At 42.2% G+C, this 22,854-nt stretch overlaps 3 protein-coding genes across 14 annotated transcripts; 2 read left to right on the top strand and 1 right to left on the bottom strand.

The window, feature by feature from the left end:
- Positions 1–392: 392 nt before the first annotated feature.
- LOC110486626 (GTPase IMAP family member 4) lies at positions 393–12,351 on the bottom strand. 5 transcript variants are annotated; one of them, XM_036941335.1, is made up of 4 exons: positions 11,578–12,351; positions 11,023–11,459; positions 1,641–2,025; positions 393–1,445 (listed from the first exon to the last, which is right to left on the bottom strand). In XM_036941335.1, the coding sequence occupies exons 1-4, from the start codon at positions 11,639–11,641 to the stop codon at positions 1,345–1,347; spliced, it is 987 nt and encodes a 328-aa protein (XP_036797230.1). In that variant the 5' UTR covers positions 11,642–12,351; the 3' UTR covers positions 393–1,344. The 5 variants fall into 5 exon arrangements, with proteins under 5 accessions (XP_036797230.1, XP_036797232.1, XP_021414047.1 ...); XM_036941337.1 differs by having other exon boundaries at positions 11,023–11,438; XM_021558372.2 differs by lacking the exons at positions 11,023–11,459; positions 11,578–12,351 and adding an exon at positions 2,581–3,354 and having other exon boundaries at positions 1,641–2,462.
- Positions 7,607–11,172, top strand: LOC118938313. Of its 4 annotated transcripts, none has more exons than XM_036941340.1 (4): positions 7,607–8,001; positions 9,259–9,355; positions 10,064–10,660; positions 10,962–11,093. In XM_036941340.1, exons 2-4 carry the CDS (start codon positions 9,324–9,326, stop codon positions 11,032–11,034), a joined length of 702 nt encoding a protein of 233 aa, XP_036797235.1. In that variant the 5' UTR covers positions 7,607–8,001; positions 9,259–9,323; the 3' UTR covers positions 11,035–11,093. The 4 variants fall into 4 exon arrangements, with proteins under 4 accessions (XP_036797235.1, XP_036797234.1, XP_036797233.1 ...); XM_036941339.1 differs by lacking the exon at positions 7,607–8,001 and adding an exon at positions 8,060–8,829 and having other exon boundaries at positions 10,069–10,660; positions 11,036–11,172; XM_036941338.1 differs by lacking the exon at positions 7,607–8,001 and adding an exon at positions 8,062–8,829 and having other exon boundaries at positions 10,069–10,660.
- A 4,248-nt stretch (positions 12,352–16,599) lies between the features above and the next one.
- Positions 16,600–21,577, top strand: LOC110486627 (apolipoprotein L5-like). 5 transcript variants are annotated; one of them, XM_036941334.1, is made up of 5 exons: positions 16,600–16,996; positions 18,254–18,350; positions 19,064–19,655; positions 19,957–20,082; positions 20,180–21,577. In XM_036941334.1, the coding sequence occupies exons 3-5, from the start codon at positions 19,183–19,185 to the stop codon at positions 21,171–21,173; spliced, it is 1,593 nt and encodes a 530-aa protein (XP_036797229.1). In that variant the 5' UTR covers positions 16,600–16,996; positions 18,254–18,350; positions 19,064–19,182; the 3' UTR covers positions 21,174–21,577. The 5 variants fall into 5 exon arrangements, with proteins under 5 accessions (XP_036797229.1, XP_036797227.1, XP_036797228.1 ...); XM_036941332.1 differs by having other exon boundaries at positions 16,603–16,996; positions 19,059–19,655; XM_036941333.1 differs by lacking the exon at positions 16,600–16,996 and adding an exon at positions 17,672–17,824 and having other exon boundaries at positions 19,059–19,655.
- Positions 21,578–22,854: the final 1,277 nt, after the last annotated feature.

Raw genomic sequence — 22,854 nt, 5'->3', positions numbered from 1 at the left:
AATTTGGCTTGTCACCTAAAACTCTCACAAACTTTTACAGATGCACAATTGAGAGCATCCTGTCGGGCTGCATCACCGCCTGGTATGGTGCGGTCTGCACAACGCATCACCGGGAGCAAACTACCTGCCCTCCAGGACACCTACACCACCAGATGTCACAGGAAGGCCATAAAGATCATCAAGGACAACAGCCACCCGAGCCACTGCCTGTTCACCCCACTATCACCCAGAAGGCGAGGTCAGTACAGGTGCATCAAAGCTGGGACAGAAAAACAGCTTCTATCTCAAGGCCATCAGACTGTTAAATAGCCATCACTAGCACAGAGAGGCAGCAGCCTACATACATACTTTAAATCATTGGCCACTTTAACAAATGAAACACTAGTCACTTTTAATAATGTCACTTTAATAATGTTTACATATCTTGCATTACTCATCTCATATGTATATACTGTATTCTATACTATCTACTGTATCTTAATCTATGCAGCTCTGACATTGCTCATCCATATATTTATATATTCTTAATTCTATTCCTTGTTACTTGGATGTATGTGTATTAGGTATTTGTTGTGAAATTTTTATATTGATATTACATGTTAGATATTGCTGCACTGTCAGAACTAGAAGCACAAGCATTATGCTACACCCGCAATAACATCTGCCAAACACGTGTATGTGACCAATAAAATTTGATTTGATTTGAACATGCAGATTGATGGGAAATCCTTCACACAGTGTTGTATGCATGAAGATGAGTTATATCAAATAGTTAACGAACATGCGATGACACATTTCAGTCCAGTTCAGAGATACCTTAAGACTCTCAAAACTGATGATATTTGTCCATGGACAATTACACTGAGTATACCAAACATATACCCCCCTTCCTTGGTTGGTGGACCATTCTTGATACACACAGGAAACTGCTGAGCACAAAAAAACACAGAAGAATTTCAGTTCTTGTCATGAACCAGTGGGCCTGGCACCTACTCCCATAACTCGTTCAAAGGGACTTCAATATTTTGTCTTGCCCATTCATCATCTGAATGACACACAGTCCAAGGCTTAAAATCATTATTTAACCTCCTCCCCTTCATATACACTGACTGAAGTTGATTTATCAAGTGACATCAATAAGGGAATATAGCTTTCACCTGGATTCACCTGGTCAGTCTGTCATGGAAAGATAGTCATTATTTTGTATACTCAGTGTATATTGGCAGTCCATATCCAAAATCAATAGTGGAAGATATGAATGTCTTTTGGACTGTAGTCAGTATAATGTTATAGACCATCAGGAAGTCAGCAAGTTCTTCGCCTTTCTGTGTCTTCTCCCCTATTTTATTGTGTCTTACATCGCTGATCTCTAATGGCCCTGAGGTCAGACCAGGTAAGGTGTGGTGGGGCTGATGTAGGATCGGCTGAGCTGCTTTCCACACCTGCTGTTGAACCACAAGATGTGTAAGTACAATGTATTTTCACATTCCATTCTTTATAATGTTCACACATTGAGGAAATACTGGCAGACATACAGTATATATTGTTTGTGTCATTTGACAACTGATGGGCATATTTAGGCATCACATAAAACAACTTATTCAGTGAGTACTTTAGGTATAGTATAGTGTTTTACTCACTGTCTGATTTCTCATCTGTGTATCTCCTCCTCCCTCTCTGCTGTCTCGTGGACTCCTCTGTGGCCTTCCCTCCCTCCCCTTGCACCTCCTCTTTCTCCTCCTCCATCTCCAACTCTCTCAAAGCCTCTTTGGCCCTCCTCAGATCCTCCTCTCTCTCCCTGTCCTCCTCCTGGTGCCTCCTCTCCTCCTCCTCCTCCTTCTCCCTGGCCTCCTCCAGTACCTCCTCGCTGGAGAGCAACTCCCCTCTGTTCTTGGCCACCATGTTGTCCAGCTTCTCCAGTAGCTCCGCCACGGCATCGTGGCCCTTCCTGGACCTGCCATACAGGGCATGATAGCGGCCCCCACATCGCTCCACCAGGCCCTGGAGCTCCTCGCTCTCCTCCACCTCCTCCTCTAAGGTGGCATCCTTCAGCCGCCCACCCTTCACCGTGAACAGCACCACGGTATGCCCCCAAGCCCGCTCCCCCAACAGCTCCACATGCTCCTCGGCTGCCTGCCGCTCCCGTTTGGTAAAGGAGAAGGAGAGGGGCACCACCAGGAGCACGGCGTGGGGGCCAGGCTGGCACAGCGACACGCCACGGACGATCTCCCTCCGGACCCCCAGAGAGGAGCCCCTGGAGGGGAACCACTCCCAACCAGGCGTGTCGACCACCGTCACCTGCCTCTCAGCCACCTCTCTTTGCCGCTTTACCGCCTCCCTTGTTCTCACCCCCACCGTGTCAAACATCTCACTGCCCAGGATGGCGTTGCCCACAGCACTCTTCCCTGCCTCTCGCTCTCCGATCAGGATTATTCGCAACCCTGAGACCACAGAAAGAGGGACTGCTTGGCCGTTAACAAGTATCACATCAAGCTAAATTAATGTACAGAATAACACAAATGAATTGCATTGAATTTTCACTTCCTGTTTCCCATACGCCAGGATAGATCAAAAACTGACCTGGTTGAGAATCTGGCGACTTTCCAGTTTCTTTCATTTCCACCATGACCTCCTCTGAATCCATGTTGAAACCACTGTTATCACTGTTGTATAATAACACAACCAGTGCCTTCTAAAATGCTACTTCCTACTTGTCCCCTTTCATCAGATCTTAAAGTATACAGTAGCTATTTTGTTAAAGGAAGAATATCTTCCCCACTCCTCTCCCCTCCCGGGACACTTTGTTGTCTGAATGGCTTACGGTCTATAGTCACCCTCTGCTAATCATTCTTTACAACCCCTTTTACTGTCCCAGGGATCCAAAGTTCACAGTGGGACTGCCTGCATGTTCGCACAGCTAGATAACACTACCTTGGCAGGAATCAACAGCCTGGCTTTGACCCTGCCCCAAACGATACTGTATGGGACCACAGCTTCTTTATTGTGCCTGAGGAAGACTTGAAACTTTTGGAGACTTTTGGAGATAAGGGAAGTGGTTCTAATGAGTTAGGAGTTGTTTCTGGACAGGGCCCTGGAGATATTGAACAGACTCACTTATCAGTAGTACCACACATATCACTGGCAAATCTGATTAAATGTGAGATTTGAATGAAAGTCATATTTAGTTGGCATTATCTGTTTGATTGTTGAAGATCCTTCACCAACAGCAACACACAGTGCCTTCAGATAGTATTCTCACCCCTTATCTTTTTCCACATTTTGTTGTGTTACAGCCTGTATTTAAAATAGATTAAATGTAGATGTCTTGAGTCAATAAGTATTCAACCCCTTTGTTATGGCAGGCCAAAATAAGTTCAGGAGTAAAAAATTGCTAAACAAGTAATAAGTTGCATGGATTCACTCTGTGTGCAATAAAAGTGTTTAACATGATTTTTGAATTACTTCTTAATCTTTGTACCCCACACATACAATTTATCTGTAAGGTCCCTCAGTCAAGCAGTTAATTTCATACACAGATTCAAACACACATACCAGGGAGGTTTACCAATGCCTCACAAAGAAGGATACCTATTGGTAAATGGGTAAAGAAAAAGCAGACATTGAATATCCCTTTGAGCATGGTGAAGTTATTAATTACACTTTGGATAGTGTATCAATACACCCAGTCACGTCCTAACTCAGTTGCCGGAGAGGAAGGAAACTGCTCAGGAATTTCACCATGAGGCCAATGGTGACTTTAATACAGTTAGAGTTTAATGGCTGTGATAGGAGAAAACTGAGGATGGATCAACAACATTGTAGTTACTCCACAATACTAACCTAATTGACAGAGTGAAAAGAAGGAAGTCTGTACAGAATACATGCATCCTGTTTGCAACAAGGCACTAAAGTAACACTGCAAAAAAATATGTGGCAAAGCAATTCACATTTTGTCGTGAATACAAAGTGTTATGTTTGGGGAAAATCCAATACAACACATTACTGTTTTACTCCTGAACTACCACTCTCCATATTTTCAAGCATAGTGATGGCTGCATCATGTTATGGGTATGCTTGTAATCGTTAAGGACTGGGGAGTTTCTCAGGATAAAAAAGAAATGGAATGGAGCTAAGTACAGGCAAAATCCTAGAGGAAAACCAGGTTCAATCTGCTTTCCACCAGACACTGGGAGATGAATTCACTTTTCAGCAGGACAAAGACCTAAAACACAGTTACAGTTTGACTTAAATCTACTTGAAAATCTATGGCAAAACCTGAAAAGGGTTGCTTAGCAATGATCAACAACCAATTTGACAGAGCTGAATAATTTGGAAAAGAATAATGGGCAAATGTTGCACAATCCAGGTGTGGAAAGCTCTTAGGGACTTACCCAGAAAGACACAGCTGTAATCGCTGCCAAAGGTGTGTCTACAAAGTATTGACTCAGGGGTGTGAGAACTAGATATTTCTGTATTACATTTTCAATACATTTGCAAAAGTGTCTTAAAACATGTTTTCACATTGTAATTAGGGGGTATTGTGTGTAGATGGGTGAGAAAAAATAAATGTAATACATTTTGAATTAAGGCTGTAAATGTATGTTTAATCTTTGGCAGATAAAATCATTTTTTAGAAAAATTATATAATTTTCACAGTTAAATGCATTCCGAAGGGTATATCATATGTGACCATAGTTTGCTTATTATAATAGACCACAGGTGATGAAAATGTAATGGGTTAATATTTTATATATACACCTTACGTTCAACCCATAATAAAACTATGAAATGACTATGTTAACAAACTTTATTAAATGTTTTTCTGACTATGCAAGAAACTACAGTTGCGTTACAATAACAGGCAATCAAGAAACGTCTGAGAATGGAATTCTAATTACAAGTGCAGTTAATTACTTTGCTAAATGGATTGACATATAAGGCATACGTTTAAGTTACAAAGCATTAACAAGCATTACACGTGTTTTTCTATGCATGATCAGACGGAGAGTGAGAAAGATAAAACCATAGCCTGAAAGGCCATGCCCCAAGAGTCCCTGGGGTGGAACCTTTATTTAACTAAGCAAGTCAGTTAAGAACAAATTCATATTTACAATGACGGCCTACCCCGGACAAAACCCTAACCCGGACGACGCTGGGCCAATTGTGCACCGCCCTATGAGAATCCCAACCAGAGTCGGTTGTGATAAAACCTGGAATCGGAAATAAAAGGAACAAGTAATTAAAGAGCGGCAGTAATAACAGTAGCAAGACTTTATTCCGGGGTACCGGTACAGAGTCAATGTGCGGGAGCACCGGTTAGTCGAGGAAATTGAGGTAATATGTACATTTAGGTAGAGTTATTAAAGTGACGAACCGGTCACAACAGAGAGTAGGAGCGGCGTAAAAGAGGGGTTGGGGGGGGGGAGAAAATAGTCTGGGTAGCCATTTGATTAGATGTTCAGGAGTCTTATGACTTGGGGGAAAAGGCTGTTTATAAGCAAGCCTCTTGGACCTAGACTTGGCGCTCCGGTACCGCTTGCTGTGCGGTAGCAGTGAGAACCGTCTATGACTAGGGTGGCTGGAGTCTTTGACAATTTTTAGGGCCTTCCTCTGACACTGCCTGGTATAGAGGTCCTGGATGGCAGGAAGCTTGGCCCCGGTGATGTACTGGGCTGTACGCACTACCCCCTGTAGTGCCTTGCAGTCGGAGGCCGAGCAGTTGCCATACCAGGCTGTGATGCAACCACTCAAGATGCTCTCGATGGTGCAGCTGTAGACCCTTTTGAGGATCTGAGGAGACCATACCAAATCTTTTCAGTCTCCTGAGGGGGAATAGGTTTTGTCGTGCCCTCTTCACAACTGTCTTGGTGTGCATGTACCATGTTAGTTTGTTGGTGATGTGGACACCAAGGAACTTGAAGCTCTCAACCTGCTCCACTATTGCCCCGTCGATGAAAATGGGGGCGTGCTTGGTCCTCCTTTTCCTGTAGTCCACAATCATCTCCTTTGTCTTGATCACGTTGAGGGAGATGTTGTTGTCTTGGCACCACACAGCATGGTCTCTGACCTCCCTACAGGCTGTCTCATCAATGTCTGTGATCAGGCCTACCACTGCTGTGTCATCGGCAAAAGTAATGATGGTGTTGGAGTCGTACCTGGCCGTGCAGTCATGAGTGAACAGGGAGTACAGGAGGGGACTGAGCATGCACCCCTGAGGGGCCCCAGTGTTGAGGATCAGCGTGGCGGATGTGTTGTTACCTATCCTTACCACCTGGGGGCGGCCCGTCAGGAAGTTCAGGATCCAGTTGCAGAGGGAGGTGTTCAGTCCCAGGGTCCTTAGCTTATTTATGAGCTTTGAGGTCACTAGGGTGTTGGACGCTGAGCTGTAGTCAATGAATAGCATTCTCACATAGGTGTTCCTTTAGTCCAAATAAAAAAAAAACATATATAACATATATATATATATATATATATATATACAGTGCCTTGCGAAAGTATTCGGCCCCCTTGAACTTTGCGACCTTTTGCCACATTTCAGGCTTCAAACATAAAGATATAAAACTGTATTTTTTTGTGAAGAATCAACAACAAGTGGGACACAATCATGAAGTGGAACGACATTTATTGGATATTTCAAACTTTTTTAACAAATCAAAAACTGAAAAATTGGGCGTGCAAAATTATTCAGCCCCTTTACTTTCAGTGCAGCAAACTCTCTCCAGAAGTTCAGTGAGGATCTCTGAATGATCCAATTTTGACCTAAATGACTAATGATGATAAATACAATCCACCTGTGTGTAATCAAGTCTCCGTATAAATGCACCTGCACTGTGATAGTCTCAGAGGTCCGTTAAAGGCGCAGAGAGCATCATGAAGAACAAGGAACACACCAGGCAGGTCCGAGATACTGTTGTGAAGAAGTTTAAAGCCGGATTTGGATACAAAAAGATTTCCCAAGCTTTAAACATCTCAAGGAGCACTGTGCAAGCGATAATATTGAAATGGAAGGAGTATCAGAAGAAAAGCAGGCCCAAACCATGATGCTTGAAATGGATATATTGAAATGGAAGGAGTATCAGACCACTGCAAATCTACCAAGACCTGGCCGTCCCTCTAAACTTTCAGCTCATACAAGGAGAAGACTGATCAGAGATGCAGCCAAGAGGCCCATGATCACTCTGGATGAACTGCAGAGATCTACAGCTGAGGTGGGAGACTCTGTCCATAGGACAACAATCAGTCTCATATTGCACAAATCTGGCCTTTATGGAAGAGTGGCAAGAAAGCCATTTCTTAAAGATATCCATAAAAAGTGTTGTTTAAAGTTTGCCACAAGCCACCTGGGAGACACACCAAACATGTGGAAGAAGGTGCTCTGGTCAGATGAAACCAAAATTGAACTTTTTGGCAACAATGCAAAACGTTATGTTTGGCGTAAAAGCAACACAGCTCATCACCCTGAACACACCATACCCACTGTTAAAAAAAGTTTGAAATATCCTATAAATGTCGTTCCACTTCCTGATTGTGTCCCACTTGTTGTTGATTCTTCACAAAAAAATACAGTTTTATATCTTTATGTTTGAAACCTGAAATGTGGCAAAAGGTCGCAAAGTTCAAGGGGGCCGAATACTTTCGCAAGGCACTGTATGTCTGAAATGGTTACTACATGTGTCAGATACCCTCTGAAGTCGCTAGGATTTTACAGAACATTTAATTTAGTCTCGCCATCCTTCCAAATAAAACTAAAAAAATAGTTTACATGTAAGTAAATAATCCACAATATTGTTCCACGCTACAGATTTGTTTACTAATGGATTGCTAAAGGATGCTCTGTTTTGGGCGTTTCTTTCTCGCCATTCAAAGGAGTGGTGGTGACGTGTCCAAGCGTTCTTATCGTAGCTCAATGTTGAGTTTGGTGAAGTAAGGGAAACGAAACTGAGAAGACAACATTCCAGTGTAGGGAGACTGTAGGGAACAGCATTCACCCTCTTTGTCAAGGTGAGTGAGCTTTATACATCCATATTTCTTTACACAAATGAAACAGTTGAAACAAGAAAAGGGCTTTTAACCCGCCACTGTTTCAGGTTAAAATTGAGGGATGGAATTGGAGATTGTAATTCACAGACAGACCTATGGATGCAAGGACTGACCATTCATGATATCAAAATTATAGTTTTAACTATGTATTAAAGGTATAGTGTTTGTTTACGTTTACTTTGTTTGTAAACATTAGAGTAAAACACGCTTATATTTTGGGTTTTGATGGGGTACAAGAGTTGAACTAAACTAATGAGGCAGTAAGTTATATTCTTCAAGAGATAATGGGTACATAAGGTTATCGTTACTTTATAAATCCACCGTAGAAGTGCTCGGAGCAGGTGCAATTTGCAGTGCAAGAACAAGCAAACGTATAACACCTGGCTTGTCATGCTGAATTCAAATTTGGGCTGTACAACATGCAAAAAGGTAGGGTGTTTGGGTCTAGAAACGACTAGAGGGATAATACTAGCTATCAAAAGTGTTGGTGGAATATACAGTATCATCCTCTTCCTCTGAAGAGAGCCCTCAGAAAAAAGGTTTCTGAACATGCCCGAACCAAGGCGCATTTGTTGGTAGCAAGCCTTGCAGACACGGCTAAAGACGACACTATTAACACTCAAAATGGAAAAAAATAGACTATACAGCCAGAGTCTTCCGAACAGCTTTAGAACGAGACTAAACGTCATAGGCACAGGCTCGTTCATGGTTTTGAACAATAAATTGACTGTCAGGAGATACATGGACTTGACATGGGGAGAGTCATTGTGGGAGGTTTTGAAAACTACGGTAGGAAAACTGTTGTCCTGTACAAACTTTTTCTGTACTGTGAAATTAATCCGAATATGTATAGGCCTATATATTATCATATGTGTGTTCTGCTGTAGCCTATATTGATTTATTTTATTTGAAGTTATAATATTAGGATATTGTGATATTTGTTCTGCTACTACATTGATTCGGGTCTTGTAAACCTTCCAGCTGAGTGTGTTTTATATGCATATGGCGGGTGTTCTGCAGTGACGTCTGAAATTGTTGCTGTACACTGATGTCTAGAAAGTTAGGCTCTCGCGCTCACTGTGTTCCCGGGACCTCCCGATGTACAAATGAATCACTGTGTTTGCCCATGTAGCTATGTGATGTATGTGAATCCTGTTTCTAAATTTATATCAGAATAGAAATGTAATGGCTGTGATTTTTCTTTTGAATTATCCACAGTTCTATTGGACATGCCTTGGGGACAAGGCAACACTGTTCAGTAACGATATCAACCAAACCAGGAAATGTCCAAACACAGGGAGAGCGTCATGTCACGGTGAGACTATTAACCAGTTAATTGTATCTAAATGTAATCGAAAACGTCAACTTAATCCCCAAATGTAATTATGTACCATGAGGGTCATAAGAAATAACTAGTAATGCTGCATTTTCAGGACACAAGCTCAAGTTCACAGTACAAATATTTAATATTTTTATGATGTATTTCCTGTTCAACAAAATCGTATGAATATGGCTTGAAGTTACATATGCTTTCTAAATATAGCATAATCATATTAAAAAATGACTAACTATAAGATGTCACCTTCCTTATAACTGTAAATGACATATTTGTATGTTTAGTGTTAGAGAAAATGCATATTTTTGCAAGGTCTCTCTTGATCAAACTGTCTGCTGTAGCTTGGCTTCCTGAACTTGTTAGGAACTCCCCTTTCATCTCATGCCCTCTATGACAAACAGAACGTGTTATTTTTAAGTATTTTTTAATCTATACATTACATCTACATGTACATCTTACATCTAAGAGGTTTAATAACTGGGGCAGAAAGGAGAGTGTTGCTGGGCTACTTTAAATTGACAGCAGAGGGCAATGTTGACAAAGAATCCAAGGTATTCAATAAAGGTAGTTCAATAAAAGGGTAAAGTTGGTGGATAGGCACTCTGTATCTACAACTTTGTAATTTTATATACTGATTATCCTGCATTCAATAGTGAAGCTCCTGACTGAAGCCTACTTTTCTTCCAGATCAGAGTTAACAAGGGAGCTCTTGGGCCAGTACATCTCTGACACCCTCAGCAACGTTCACACAGTGAGGGAGTTCTGTGACAGGCATTCCAAATGGGCCCTTCAGAGGAAGACAGAACTGGAAATGATGAGGGACATCAAGCAGAGGGCAGACAGAATTGACCTTAAGTTCGACCATGTCCGTAACTCAGCGACCAAGGCCAAGGCGTTTGGGGAGTTCGTATGGAGCGGTCTGACCCAGGGGACTGCAGACAGTAGGCGTGAGGAGCTGGAGAAGGAGCTGGGGGCTGTACTAAAGGACACTCTGGGAGGCCTGGAGAAGCTGGATTACTTCCTGGATGCTGTGGAGTGTCTGGCGGTCACCTGTCTGTTGGTGTTTGAGGAGAACAGGTTCTTCTGTCTGCCTCAGGGGACGAGCCCTGCCAGTGTTCAGGCTGTCATCACTGCTGCCAGAATATCCTGCCCTCTCCTCATCTACTTTAAGAGGGATGCTAAGGCCTTCTTTATGCCCAGCCTCCTCAATGTAGAGGTGCTGGCCCTCCAACTGGACAGATACATAGAAATCAGCCAGCAGCTCTGTAAGAGGATGGACATAGTGTAAGTGGAGCTACCATCACAATTGCTTCAGCATTAACTTATGTCATGTTCTTTATTGCCATTTTACAAACACTTGATGTCCATTTTTTCCTTCTAGATTACAGACCAGACAACAGCCTGAGAGTAATCTTAAAACACTGTTTTAATATCATAATTTATATTAGCATAGTTGTACTATTTTCCTTCATTTTTGTCCTTCTCAGATGTCATTTGACAAGGTTCTTTGGCTTATGTGATTCAAAATCCACATATAAATGTAATGAATATAATGTAATGTTGAAATTAATATGCATTGTTACAGTAGCTCCATCAGTCAAATGCTGTTTTGGAAAAAGAAGAATGACATCCCTGCTCTCCTCCACCTCCTCCTCTAAGGTGGCATCCTTCAGCCGCCCACCCTTCACCGTGAACAGCACCACGGTATGCCCCCAAGCCCGCTCCCCCAACAGCTCCACATGCTCCTCGGCTGCCTGCCGCTCCCGTTTGGTAAAGGAGAAGGAGAGGGGCACCACCAGGAGCACGGCGTGGGGGCCAGGCTGGCACAGCGACACGCCACGGACGATCTCCCTCCGGACCCCCAGAGAGGAGCCCCTGGAGGGGAACCACTCCCAACCAGGCGTGTCGACCACCGTCACCTGCCTCTCAGCCACCTCTCTTTGCCGCTTTACCGCCTCCCTTGTTCTCACCCCCACCGTGTCAAACATCTCACTGCCCAGGATGGCGTTGCCCACAGCACTCTTCCCTGCCTCTCGCTCTCCGATCAGGATTATTCGCAACCCTGAGACCACAGAAAGAGGGACTGCTTGGCCGTTAACAAGTATCACATCAAGCTAAATTAATGTACAGAATAACACAAATGAATTGCATTGAATTTTCACTTCCTGTTTCCCATACGCCAGGATAGATCAAAAACTGACCTGGTTGAGAATCTGGCGACTTTCCAGTTTCTTTCATTTCCACCATGACCTCCTCTGAATCCATGTTGAAACCACTGTTATCACTGTTGTATAATAACACAACCAGTGCCTTCTAAAATGCTACTTCCTACTTGTCCCCTTTCATCAGATCTTAAAGTATACAGTAGCTATTTTGTTAAAGGAAGAATATCTTCCCCACTCCTCTCCCCTCCCGGGACACTTTGTTGTCTGAATGGCTTACGGTCTATAGTCACCCTCTGCTAATCATTCTTTACAACCCCTTTTACTGTCCCAGGGATCCAAAGTTCACAGTGGGACTGCCTGCATGTTCGCACAGCTAGATAACACTACCTTGGCAGGAATCAACAGCCTGGCTTTGACCCTGCCCCAAACGATACTGTATGGGACCACAGCTTCTTTATTGTGCCTGAGGAAGACTTGAAACTTTTGGAGACTTTTGGAGATAAGGGAAGTGGTTCTAATGAGTTAGGAGTTGTTTCTGGACAGGGCCCTGGAGATATTGAACAGACTCACTTATCAGTAGTACCACACATATCACTGGCAAATCTGATTAAATGTGAGATTTGAATGAAAGTCATATTTAGTTGGCATTATCTGTTTGATTGTTGAAGATCCTTCACCAACAGCAACACACAGTGCCTTCAGATAGTATTCTCACCCCTTATCTTTTTCCACATTTTGTTGTGTTACAGCCTGTATTTAAAATAGATTAAATGTAGATGTCTTGAGTCAATAAGTATTCAACCCCTTTGTTATGGCAGGCCAAAATAAGTTCAGGAGTAAAAAATTGCTAAACAAGTAATAAGTTGCATGGATTCACTCTGTGTGCAATAAAAGTGTTTAACATGATTTTTGAATTACTTCTTAATCTTTGTACCCCACACATACAATTTATCTGTAAGGTCCCTCAGTCAAGCAGTTAATTTCATACACAGATTCAAACACACATACCAGGGAGGTTTACCAATGCCTCACAAAGAAGGATACCTATTGGTAAATGGGTAAAGAAAAAGCAGACATTGAATATCCCTTTGAGCATGGTGAAGTTATTAATTACACTTTGGATAGTGTATCAATACACCCAGTCACGTCCTAACTCAGTTGCCGGAGAGGAAGGAAACTGCTCAGGAATTTCACCATGAGGCCAATGGTGACTTTAATACAGTTAGAGTTTAATGGCTGTGATAGGAGAAAACTGAGGATGGATCAACAACATTGTAGTTACTCCACAATACTAACCTAATTGACAGAGTGAAAAGAAGGAAGTCTGTACAGAATACATGCATCCTGTTTGCAACAAGGCACTAAAGTAACACTGCAAAAAAATATGTGGCAAAGCAATTCACATTTTGTCGTGAATACAAAGTGTTATGTTTGGGGAAAATCCAATACAACACATTACTGTTTTACTCCTGAACTACCACTCTCCATATTTTCAAGCATAGTGATGGCTGCATCATGTTATGGGTATGCTTGTAATCGTTAAGGACTGGGGAGTTTCTCAGGATAAAAAAGAAATGGAATGGAGCTAAGTACAGGCAAAATCCTAGAGGAAAACCAGGTTCAATCTGCTTTCCACCAGACACTGGGAGATGAATTCACTTTTCAGCAGGACAAAGACCTAAAACACAGTTACAGTTTGACTTAAATCTACTTGAAAATCTATGGCAAAACCTGAAAAGGGTTGCTTAGCAATGATCAACAACCAATTTGACAGAGCTGAATAATTTGGAAAAGAATAATGGGCAAATGTTGCACAATCCAGGTGTGGAAAGCTCTTAGGGACTTACCCAGAAAGACACAGCTGTAATCGCTGCCAAAGGTGTGTCTACAAAGTATTGACTCAGGGGTGTGAGAACTAGATATTTCTGTATTACATTTTCAATACATTTGCAAAAGTGTCTTAAAACATGTTTTCACATTGTAATTAGGGGGTATTGTGTGTAGATGGGTGAGAAAAAATAAATGTAATACATTTTGAATTAAGGCTGTAAATGTATGTTTAATCTTTGGCAGATAAAATCATTTTTTAGAAAAATTATATAATTTTCACAGTTAAATGCATTCCGAAGGGTATATCATATGTGACCATAGTTTGCTTATTATAATAGACCACAGGTGATGAAAATGTAATGGGTTAATATTTTATATATACACCTTACGTTCAACCCATAATAAAACTATGAAATGACTATGTTAACAAACTTTATTAAATGTTTTTCTGACTATGCAAGAAACTACAGTTGCGTAACAATAACAGGCAATCAAGAAACGTCTGAGAATGGAATTCTAATTACAAGTGCAGTTAATTACTTTGCTAAATGGATTGACATATAAGGCATACGTTTAAGTTACAAAGCATTAACAAGCATTACACGTGTTTTTCTATGCATGATCAGACGGAGAGTGAGAAAGATAAAACCATAGCCTGAAAGGCCATGCCCCAAGAGTCCCTGGGGTGGAACCTTTATTTAACTAAGCAAGTCAGTTAAGAACAAATTCATATTTACAATGACGGCCTACCCCGGACAAAACCCTAACCCGGACGACGCTGGGCCAATTGTGCACCGCCCTATGAGAATCCCAACCAGAGTCGGTTGTGATAAAACCTGGAATCGGAAATAAAAGGAACAAGTAATTAAAGAGCGGCAGTAATAACAGTAGCAAGACTTTATTCCGGGGTACCGGTACAGAGTCAATGTGCGGGAGCACCGGTTAGTCGAGGAAATTGAGGTAATATGTACATTTAGGTAGAGTTATTAAAGTGACGAACCGGTCACAACAGAGAGTAGGAGCGGCGTAAAAGAGGGGTTGGGGGGGGGGAGAAAATAGTCTGGGTAGCCATTTGATTAGATGTTCAGGAGTCTTATGACTTGGGGGAAAAGGCTGTTTATAAGCAAGCCTCTTGGACCTAGACTTGGCGCTCCGGTACCGCTTGCTGTGCGGTAGCAGTGAGAACCGTCTATGACTAGGGTGGCTGGAGTCTTTGACAATTTTTAGGGCCTTCCTCTGACACTGCCTGGTATAGAGGTCCTGGATGGCAGGAAGCTTGGCCCCGGTGATGTACTGGGCTGTACGCACTACCCCCTGTAGTGCCTTGCAGTCGGAGGCCGAGCAGTTGCCATACCAGGCTGTGATGCAACCACTCAAGATGCTCTCGATGGTGCAGCTGTAGACCCTTTTGAGGATCTGAGGAGACCATACCAAATCTTTTCAGTCTCCTGAGGGGGAATAGGTTTTGTCGTGCCCTCTTCACAACTGTCTTGGTGTGCATGTACCATGTTAGTTTGTTGGTGATGTGGACACCAAGGAACTTGAAGCTCTCAACCTGCTCCACTATTGCCCCGTCGATGAAAATGGGGGCGTGCTTGGTCCTCCTTTTCCTGTAGTCCACAATCATCTCCTTTGTCTTGATCACGTTGAGGGAGATGTTGTTGTCTTGGCACCACACAGCATGGTCTCTGACCTCCCTACAGGCTGTCTCATCAATGTCTGTGATCAGGCCTACCACTGCTGTGTCATCGGCAAAAGTAATGATGGTGTTGGAGTCGTACCTGGCCGTGCAGTCATGAGTGAACAGGGAGTACAGGAGGGGACTGAGCATGCACCCCTGAGGGGCCCCAGTGTTGAGGATCAGCGTGGCGGATGTGTTGTTACCTATCCTTACCACCTGGGGGCGGCCCGTCAGGAAGTTCAGGATCCAGTTGCAGAGGGAGGTGTTCAGTCCCAGGGTCCTTAGCTTATTTATGAGCTTTGAGGTCACTAGGGTGTTGGACGCTGAGCTGTAGTCAATGAATAGCATTCTCACATAGGTGTTCCTTTAGTCCAAATAAAAAAAAAACATATATAACATATATATATATATATATATATATACAGTGCCTTGCGAAAGTATTCGGCCCCCTTGAACTTTGCGACCTTTTGCCACATTTCAGGCTTCAAACATAAAGATATAAAACTGTATTTTTTTGTGAAGAATCAACAACAAGTGGGACACAATCATGAAGTGGAACGACATTTATTGGATATTTCAAACTTTTTTAACAAATCAAAAACTGAAAAATTGGGCGTGCAAAATTATTCAGCCCCTTTACTTTCAGTGCAGCAAACTCTCTCCAGAAGTTCAGTGAGGATCTCTGAATGATCCAATTTTGACCTAAATGACTAATGATGATAAATACAATCCACCTGTGTGTAATCAAGTCTCCGTATAAATGCACCTGCACTGTGATAGTCTCAGAGGTCCGTTAAAGGCGCAGAGAGCATCATGAAGAACAAGGAACACACCAGGCAGGTCCGAGATACTGTTGTGAAGAAGTTTAAAGCCGGATTTGGATACAAAAAGATTTCCCAAGCTTTAAACATCTCAAGGAGCACTGTGCAAGCGATAATATTGAAATGGAAGGAGTATCAGAAGAAAAGCAGGCCCAAACCATGATGCTTGAAATGGATATATTGAAATGGAAGGAGTATCAGACCACTGCAAATCTACCAAGACCTGGCCGTCCCTCTAAACTTTCAGCTCATACAAGGAGAAGACTGATCAGAGATGCAGCCAAGAGGCCCATGATCACTCTGGATGAACTGCAGAGATCTACAGCTGAGGTGGGAGACTCTGTCCATAGGACAACAATCAGTCTCATATTGCACAAATCTGGCCTTTATGGAAGAGTGGCAAGAAAGCCATTTCTTAAAGATATCCATAAAAAGTGTTGTTTAAAGTTTGCCACAAGCCACCTGGGAGACACACCAAACATGTGGAAGAAGGTGCTCTGGTCAGATGAAACCAAAATTGAACTTTTTGGCAACAATGCAAAACGTTATGTTTGGCGTAAAAGCAACACAGCTCATCACCCTGAACACACCATACCCACTGTTAAAAAAAGTTTGAAATATCCTATAAATGTCGTTCCACTTCCTGATTGTGTCCCACTTGTTGTTGATTCTTCACAAAAAAATACAGTTTTATATCTTTATGTTTGAAACCTGAAATGTGGCAAAAGGTCGCAAAGTTCAAGGGGGCCGAATACTTTCGCAAGGCACTGTATGTCTGAAATGGTTACTACATGTGTCAGATACCCTCTGAAGTCGCTAGGATTTTACAGAACATTTAATTTAGTCTCGCCATCCTTCCAAATAAAACTAAAAAAATAGTTTACATGTAAGTAAATAATCCACAATATTGTTCCACGCTACAGATTTGTTTACTAATGGATTGCTAAAGGATGCTCTGTTTTGGGCGTTTCTTTCTCGCCATTCAAAGGAGTGGTGGTGACGTGTCCAAGCGTTCTTATCGTAGCTCAATGTTGAGTTTGGTGAAGTAAGGGAAACGAAACTGAGAAGACAACATTCCAGTGTAGGGAGACTGTAGGGAACAGCATTCACCCTCTTTGTCAAGGTGAGTGAGCTTTATACATCCATATTTCTTTACACAAATGAAACAGTTGAAACAAGAAAAGGGCTTTTAACCCGCCACTGTTTCAGGTTAAAATTGAGGGATGGAATTGGAGATTGTAATTCACAGACAGACCTATGGATGCAAGGACTGACCATTCATGATATCAAAATTATAGTTTTAACTATGTATTAAAGGTATAGTGTTTGTTTACGTTTACTTTGTTTGTAAACATTAGAGTAAAACACGCTTATATTTTGGGTTTTGATGGGGTACAAGAGTTGAACTAAACTAATGAGGCAGTAAGTTATATTCTTCAAGAGATAATGGGTACATAAGGTTATCGTTACTTTATAAATCCACCGTAGAAGTGCTCGGAGCAGGTGCAATTTGCAGTGCAAGAACAAGCAAACGTATAACACCTGGCTTGTCATGCTGAATTCAAATTTGGGCTGTACAACATGCAAAAAGGTAGGGTGTTTGGGTCTAGAAACGACTAGAGGGATAATACTAGCTATCAAAAGTGTTGGTGGAATATACAGTATCATCCTCTTCCTCTGAAGAGAGCCCTCAGAAAAAAGGTTTCTGAACATGCCCGAACCAAGGCGCATTTGTTGGTAGCAAGCCTTGCAGACACGGCTAAAGACGACACTATTAACACTCAAAATGGAAAAAAATAGACTATACAGCCAGAGTCTTCCGAACAGCTTTAGAACGAGACTAAACGTCATAGGCACAGGCTCGTTCATGGTTTTGAACAATAAATTGACTGTCAGGAGATACATGGACTTGACATGGGGAGAGTCATTGTGGGAGGTTTTGAAAACTACGGTAGGAAAACTGTTGTCCTGTACAAACTTTTTCTGTACTGTGAAATTAATCCGAATATGTATAGGCCTATATATTATCATATGTGTGTTCTGCTGTAGCCTATATTGATTTATTTTATTTGAAGTTATAATATTAGGATATTGTGATATTTGTTCTGCTACTACATTGATTCGGGTCTTGTAAACCTTCCAGCTGAGTGTGTTTTATATGCATATGGCGGGTGTTCTGCAGTGACGTCTGAAATTGTTGCTGTACACTGATGTCTAGAAAGTTAGGCTCTCGCGCTCACTGTGTTCCCGGGACCTCCCGATGTACAAATGAATCACTGTGTTTGCCCATGTAGCTATGTGATGTATGTGAATCCTGTTTCTAAATTTATATCAGAATAGAAATGTAATGGCTGTGATTTTTCTTTTGAATTATCCACAGTTCTATTGGACATGCCTTGGGGACAAGGCAACACTGTTCAGTAACGATATCAACCAAACCAGGAAATGTCCAAACACAGGGAGAGCGTCATGTCACGGTGAGACTATTAACCAGTTAATTGTATCTAAATGTAATCGAAAACGTCAACTTAATCCCCAAATGTAATTATGTACCATGAGGGTCATAAGAAATAACTAGTAATGCTGCATTTTCAGGACACAAGCTCAAGTTCACAGTACAAATATTTAATATTTTTATGATGTATTTCCTGTTCAACAAAATCGTATGAATATGGCTTGAAGTTACATATGCTTTCTAAATATAGCATAATCATATTAAAAAATGACTAACTATAAGATGTCACCTTCCTTATAACTGTAAATGACATATTTGTATGTTTAGTGTTAGAGAAAATGCATATTTTTGCAAGGTCTCTCTTGATCAAACTGTCTGCTGTAGCTTGGCTTCCTGAACTTGTTAGGAACTCCCCTTTCATCTCATGCCCTCTATGACAAACAGAACGTGTTATTTTTAAGTATTTTTTAATCTATACATTACATCTACATGTACATCTTACATCTAAGAGGTTTAATAACTGGGGCAGAAAGGAGAGTGTTGCTGGGCTACTTTAAATTGACAGCAGAGGGCAATGTTGACAAAGAATCCAAGGTATTCAATAAAGGTAGTTCAATAAAAGGGTAAAGTTGGTGGATAGGCACTCTGTATCTACAACTTTGTAATTTTATATACTGATTATCCTGCATTCAATAGTGAAGCTCCTGACTGAAGCCTACTTTTCTTCCAGATCAGAGTTAACAAGGGAGCTCTTGGGCCAGTACATCTCTGACACCCTCAGCAACGTTCACACAGTGAGGGAGTTCTGTGACAGGCATTCCAAATGGGCCCTTCAGAGGAAGACAGAACTGGAAATGATGAGGGACATCAAGCAGAGGGCAGACAGAATTGACCTTAAGTTCGACCATGTCCGTAACTCAGCGACCAAGGCCAAGGCGTTTGGGGAGTTCGTATGGAGCGGTCTGACCCAGGGGACTGCAGACAGTAGGCGTGAGGAGCTGGAGAAGGAGCTGGGGGCTGTACTAAAGGACACTCTGGGAGGCCTGGAGAAGCTGGATTACTTCCTGGATGCTGTGGAGTGTCTGGCGGTCACCTGTCTGTTGGTGTTTGAGGAGAACAGGTTCTTCTGTCTGCCTCAGGGGACGAGCCCTGCCAGTGTTCAGGCTGTCATCACTGCTGCCAGAATATCCTGCCCTCTCCTCATCTACTTTAAGAGGGATGCTAAGGCCTTCTTTATGCCCAGCCTCCTCAATGTAGAGGTGCTGGCCCTCCAACTGGACAGATACATAGAAATCAGCCAGCAGCTCTGTAAGAGGATGGACATAGTGTAAGTGGAGCTACCATCACAATTGCTTCAGCATTAACTTATGTCATGTTCTTTATTGCCATTTTACAAACACTTGATGTCCATTTTTTCCTTCTAGATTACAGACCAGACAACAGCCTGAGAGTAATCTTAAAACACTGTTTTAATATCATAATTTATATTAGCATAGTTGTACTATTTTCCTTCATTTTTGTCCTTCTCAGATGTCATTTGACAAGGTTCTTTGGCTTATGTGATTCAAAATCCACATATAAATGTAATGAATATAATGTAATGTTGAAATTAATATGCATTGTTACAGTAGCTCCATCAGTCAAATGCTGTTTTGGAAAAAGAAGAATGACATCCCTGTGGTCAACCTTGATGATGTGAGTGAAAAGTCCATAGAAAAGATGATGGACCAGTTGAATCAGTTGAATGATATCAGGTAAGGTTAGTTTGGTTGTGGTCTTTAAACTTCTGTTGATATTTGTATTTTATTGGTAGACAGTAAATAGATGTTGAAACTGTCTCCTCTCTGTCAGGATGGACCAGCACCTCAGACTAACATTCCTGTTCCAAGAGGCTGCTCAGCGCTTCATTGGCCGGTTCAGCCAGCGCCGACCCAGGATGGAGCAGTTTCTGACCGATCTGGAGGAGAATGCTGTGCAGCTGGACAGGATGAAGCTGGGGGCTAAGATCTCCAGTGTGGCAGGCAGCTCAGTGGGGGTGGCTGGAGGAATCCTATCCATCGTGGGCTTAGCTCTGACCCCTGTCACTGCTGGGGTGTCACTGGCTCTCACCATTACAGGGGTCAGCCTGGGGGTCACCAGTGGGGTCAACAGTTTAGCCACTGGTATCACAGAGATGAAGGTCAATAGCATCCATGAGAAGAAAGCCAGTAAAGTCTTCCAGAGTTTCATGGAGGATGTGGAGAGTCTCCAGGAGTCTCTGGAGAATGTGGCCACTACTATGGAGCCCATCCTGGGGCAGAGCAGGGTGGACGGCGTGCTGGGGGTAGGGAAGGTGATTGCCACAGCCGGGGCCATTGGAAAAGGCATCGACTCCATAGTGGACTGTGCCTCGGCTCTGAGTGTTAAGGCCCTTGCAAAGGAAGATCTGATTGCAAGCACTGGTAAGTTGGCGCTCCAGGAAGGCAAAGCAGCACGAAACCTACCCAAGCTAGCAGGGGACATCCCAGACATTGGACAGGTGGCCAAAGGCACCCCACTAGCCCTCTCCAGCTCGGCGCGGGCTGGTTTTATCACTCTCAACGCCCTCTTCATTGGCCTGGATGTTTTCTTCATCTGTAAAGACAGTGTGTGCCTGGCCAAAGGCAGCAAGAGTGAGTTCTCCCAGCTCATCCGTGCCAGAGCGGCATTGTGGCGCACAGAGCTAGACTCCTGGCAGAGGATCTACGACTCGCTGTGTAGAGGAATTTGGAAGTTCAGGAAGTGCCAGAGAATCCTGGCACAGCCTTTTTACCCTCCTGGAGGGGAATCTGAAAGAGAAAAAATCTATGTAGGACAACATCAATGACCAGTTTGAAGTTAGGGACTGTCAAACATACTGTACAGTTGCACATACTGCACATACTGTACATTGCCTATCTGTCAGTCATTTTGATTATGCATTTTACTTGATTCTCCGTTATTTATTAAATGTAATAATGTTTCTATGATTGTGCTGCTGACATGTACATGCACAGAAGACTTATTCCTCCCTTCACCAGTAGTTGAAGACGTCTTGCTAACAGGCAATGAAACATGTTTGTGCAATTTATTCTGATGTTGACTTGTGTGAAAAGGTTTCAATGAGACTTAATGAAATGGAAAGGGACTAATTATGTCTGGCCTTATTTGTGTCAATAATAATAGGCCTAGTTTCTGGTGTTCTGAAATACCTTTGTAAAACAATTATTTAATAAATCCTTTTTTAATTGGTCTTTTCTCATTTTCATCATAACATTTTAATACGGGACGCCAGAGTGAAGCAGTCTGTAGTCATGTGTACAGCAAGACAAGGGCATTATGTTGTACAACAGAACACAATAAGAACACTCCATATGTTTCACCTGATATGTTCTGCTTCCACACAACTTATTGTAATGGTGATTATAACTCATCCTAAAACATGAGTTCCCGATCTGTAATCCTATATGTACAGAAAGTGTTAAATCCCTTGCCCATGTCATTCATCTCTGGACTTTGTCCTGGAAAAGGAATCACTTTTCAAAATGTTGCATACAAGGAAACAAAAGCAGGAGGACACACATAGGACGGCCTGAGAGGCAATAGATTTTTACAGCCAGTGTTTTGCCCCAGTGTAGCCTTGGCAACAGTCAAGTGTGGTAATCAATGGCAGCTATATATATATACACACACTGTACCTTGTGATAATCAGAGCTATTTTCAGAAGTAGTAGGGATTGCGGCTATAATGATTATTTTCACATTAATAACAGAAAATCATGCAAATTGATCATATATTAAAAACAAATAATGTGAATACTGTGTTGTATTCATGCAGATAAGTTCTATCAAACAGTAACAAGGTTCTATCAAACTGTAACGAGCCAGTAATGTAAGTTGTACGTTTTAAAGTAAATTAATTATTGCATTTTTAATGCAAGTTTTATGCAATTCTAAACATTTTGCCATGCGGCGAAGAGAAGTTTAGCAATTTTATAACAAATTTCATGCAATTCTACAAATTTTGGCATGGGGCAGAGAGAACAAATGTGAAGTTTTACAGCAACTTTCCTTCAATTCTATCCAATTTTCCATGGGGTGGAGAGAAATGTTTTCCATTTTAAAGCTAATCTCCTGTAATTCTACACATTTTGCCAAGATTTATGCCATGTTAATGATATCTGAGCGAGCGTGATTAACAAAATCAATGAGGGCCCCATGGAGGTCAGGGCCCCTGGGCACATGCCTTGCGGGCCCGGTTGGTATTCAGCCATGATTACCACAAGTTAAGATAGCTAGCTAGCCTAACTTACCAATCTAAAAATTGTTCGCTGACATGGCTAATTTGATTGATAGTGACTGACATAAGAAAACCGCTGCTGATGCACCACCAAATTTCTAAATTGCACCTAGTGTATTCTTCTATTCTAACTCTCAGCACAATTTATTGGGGTCGGGGGCCCCCTAAGAGACATATGCCTGGATGTGGCCCTGATGGACATGGACAATTATATTGGCAGTCCATATTAA

This window comes from Oncorhynchus mykiss, chromosome 13 (genome assembly GCF_013265735.2).
Source record: "Oncorhynchus mykiss isolate Arlee chromosome 13, USDA_OmykA_1.1, whole genome shotgun sequence".
Classification (NCBI taxonomy): Eukaryota; Metazoa; Chordata; class Actinopteri; order Salmoniformes; family Salmonidae; genus Oncorhynchus; species Oncorhynchus mykiss.
This window is presented reverse-complemented; position numbering and strand designations above follow the sequence as displayed.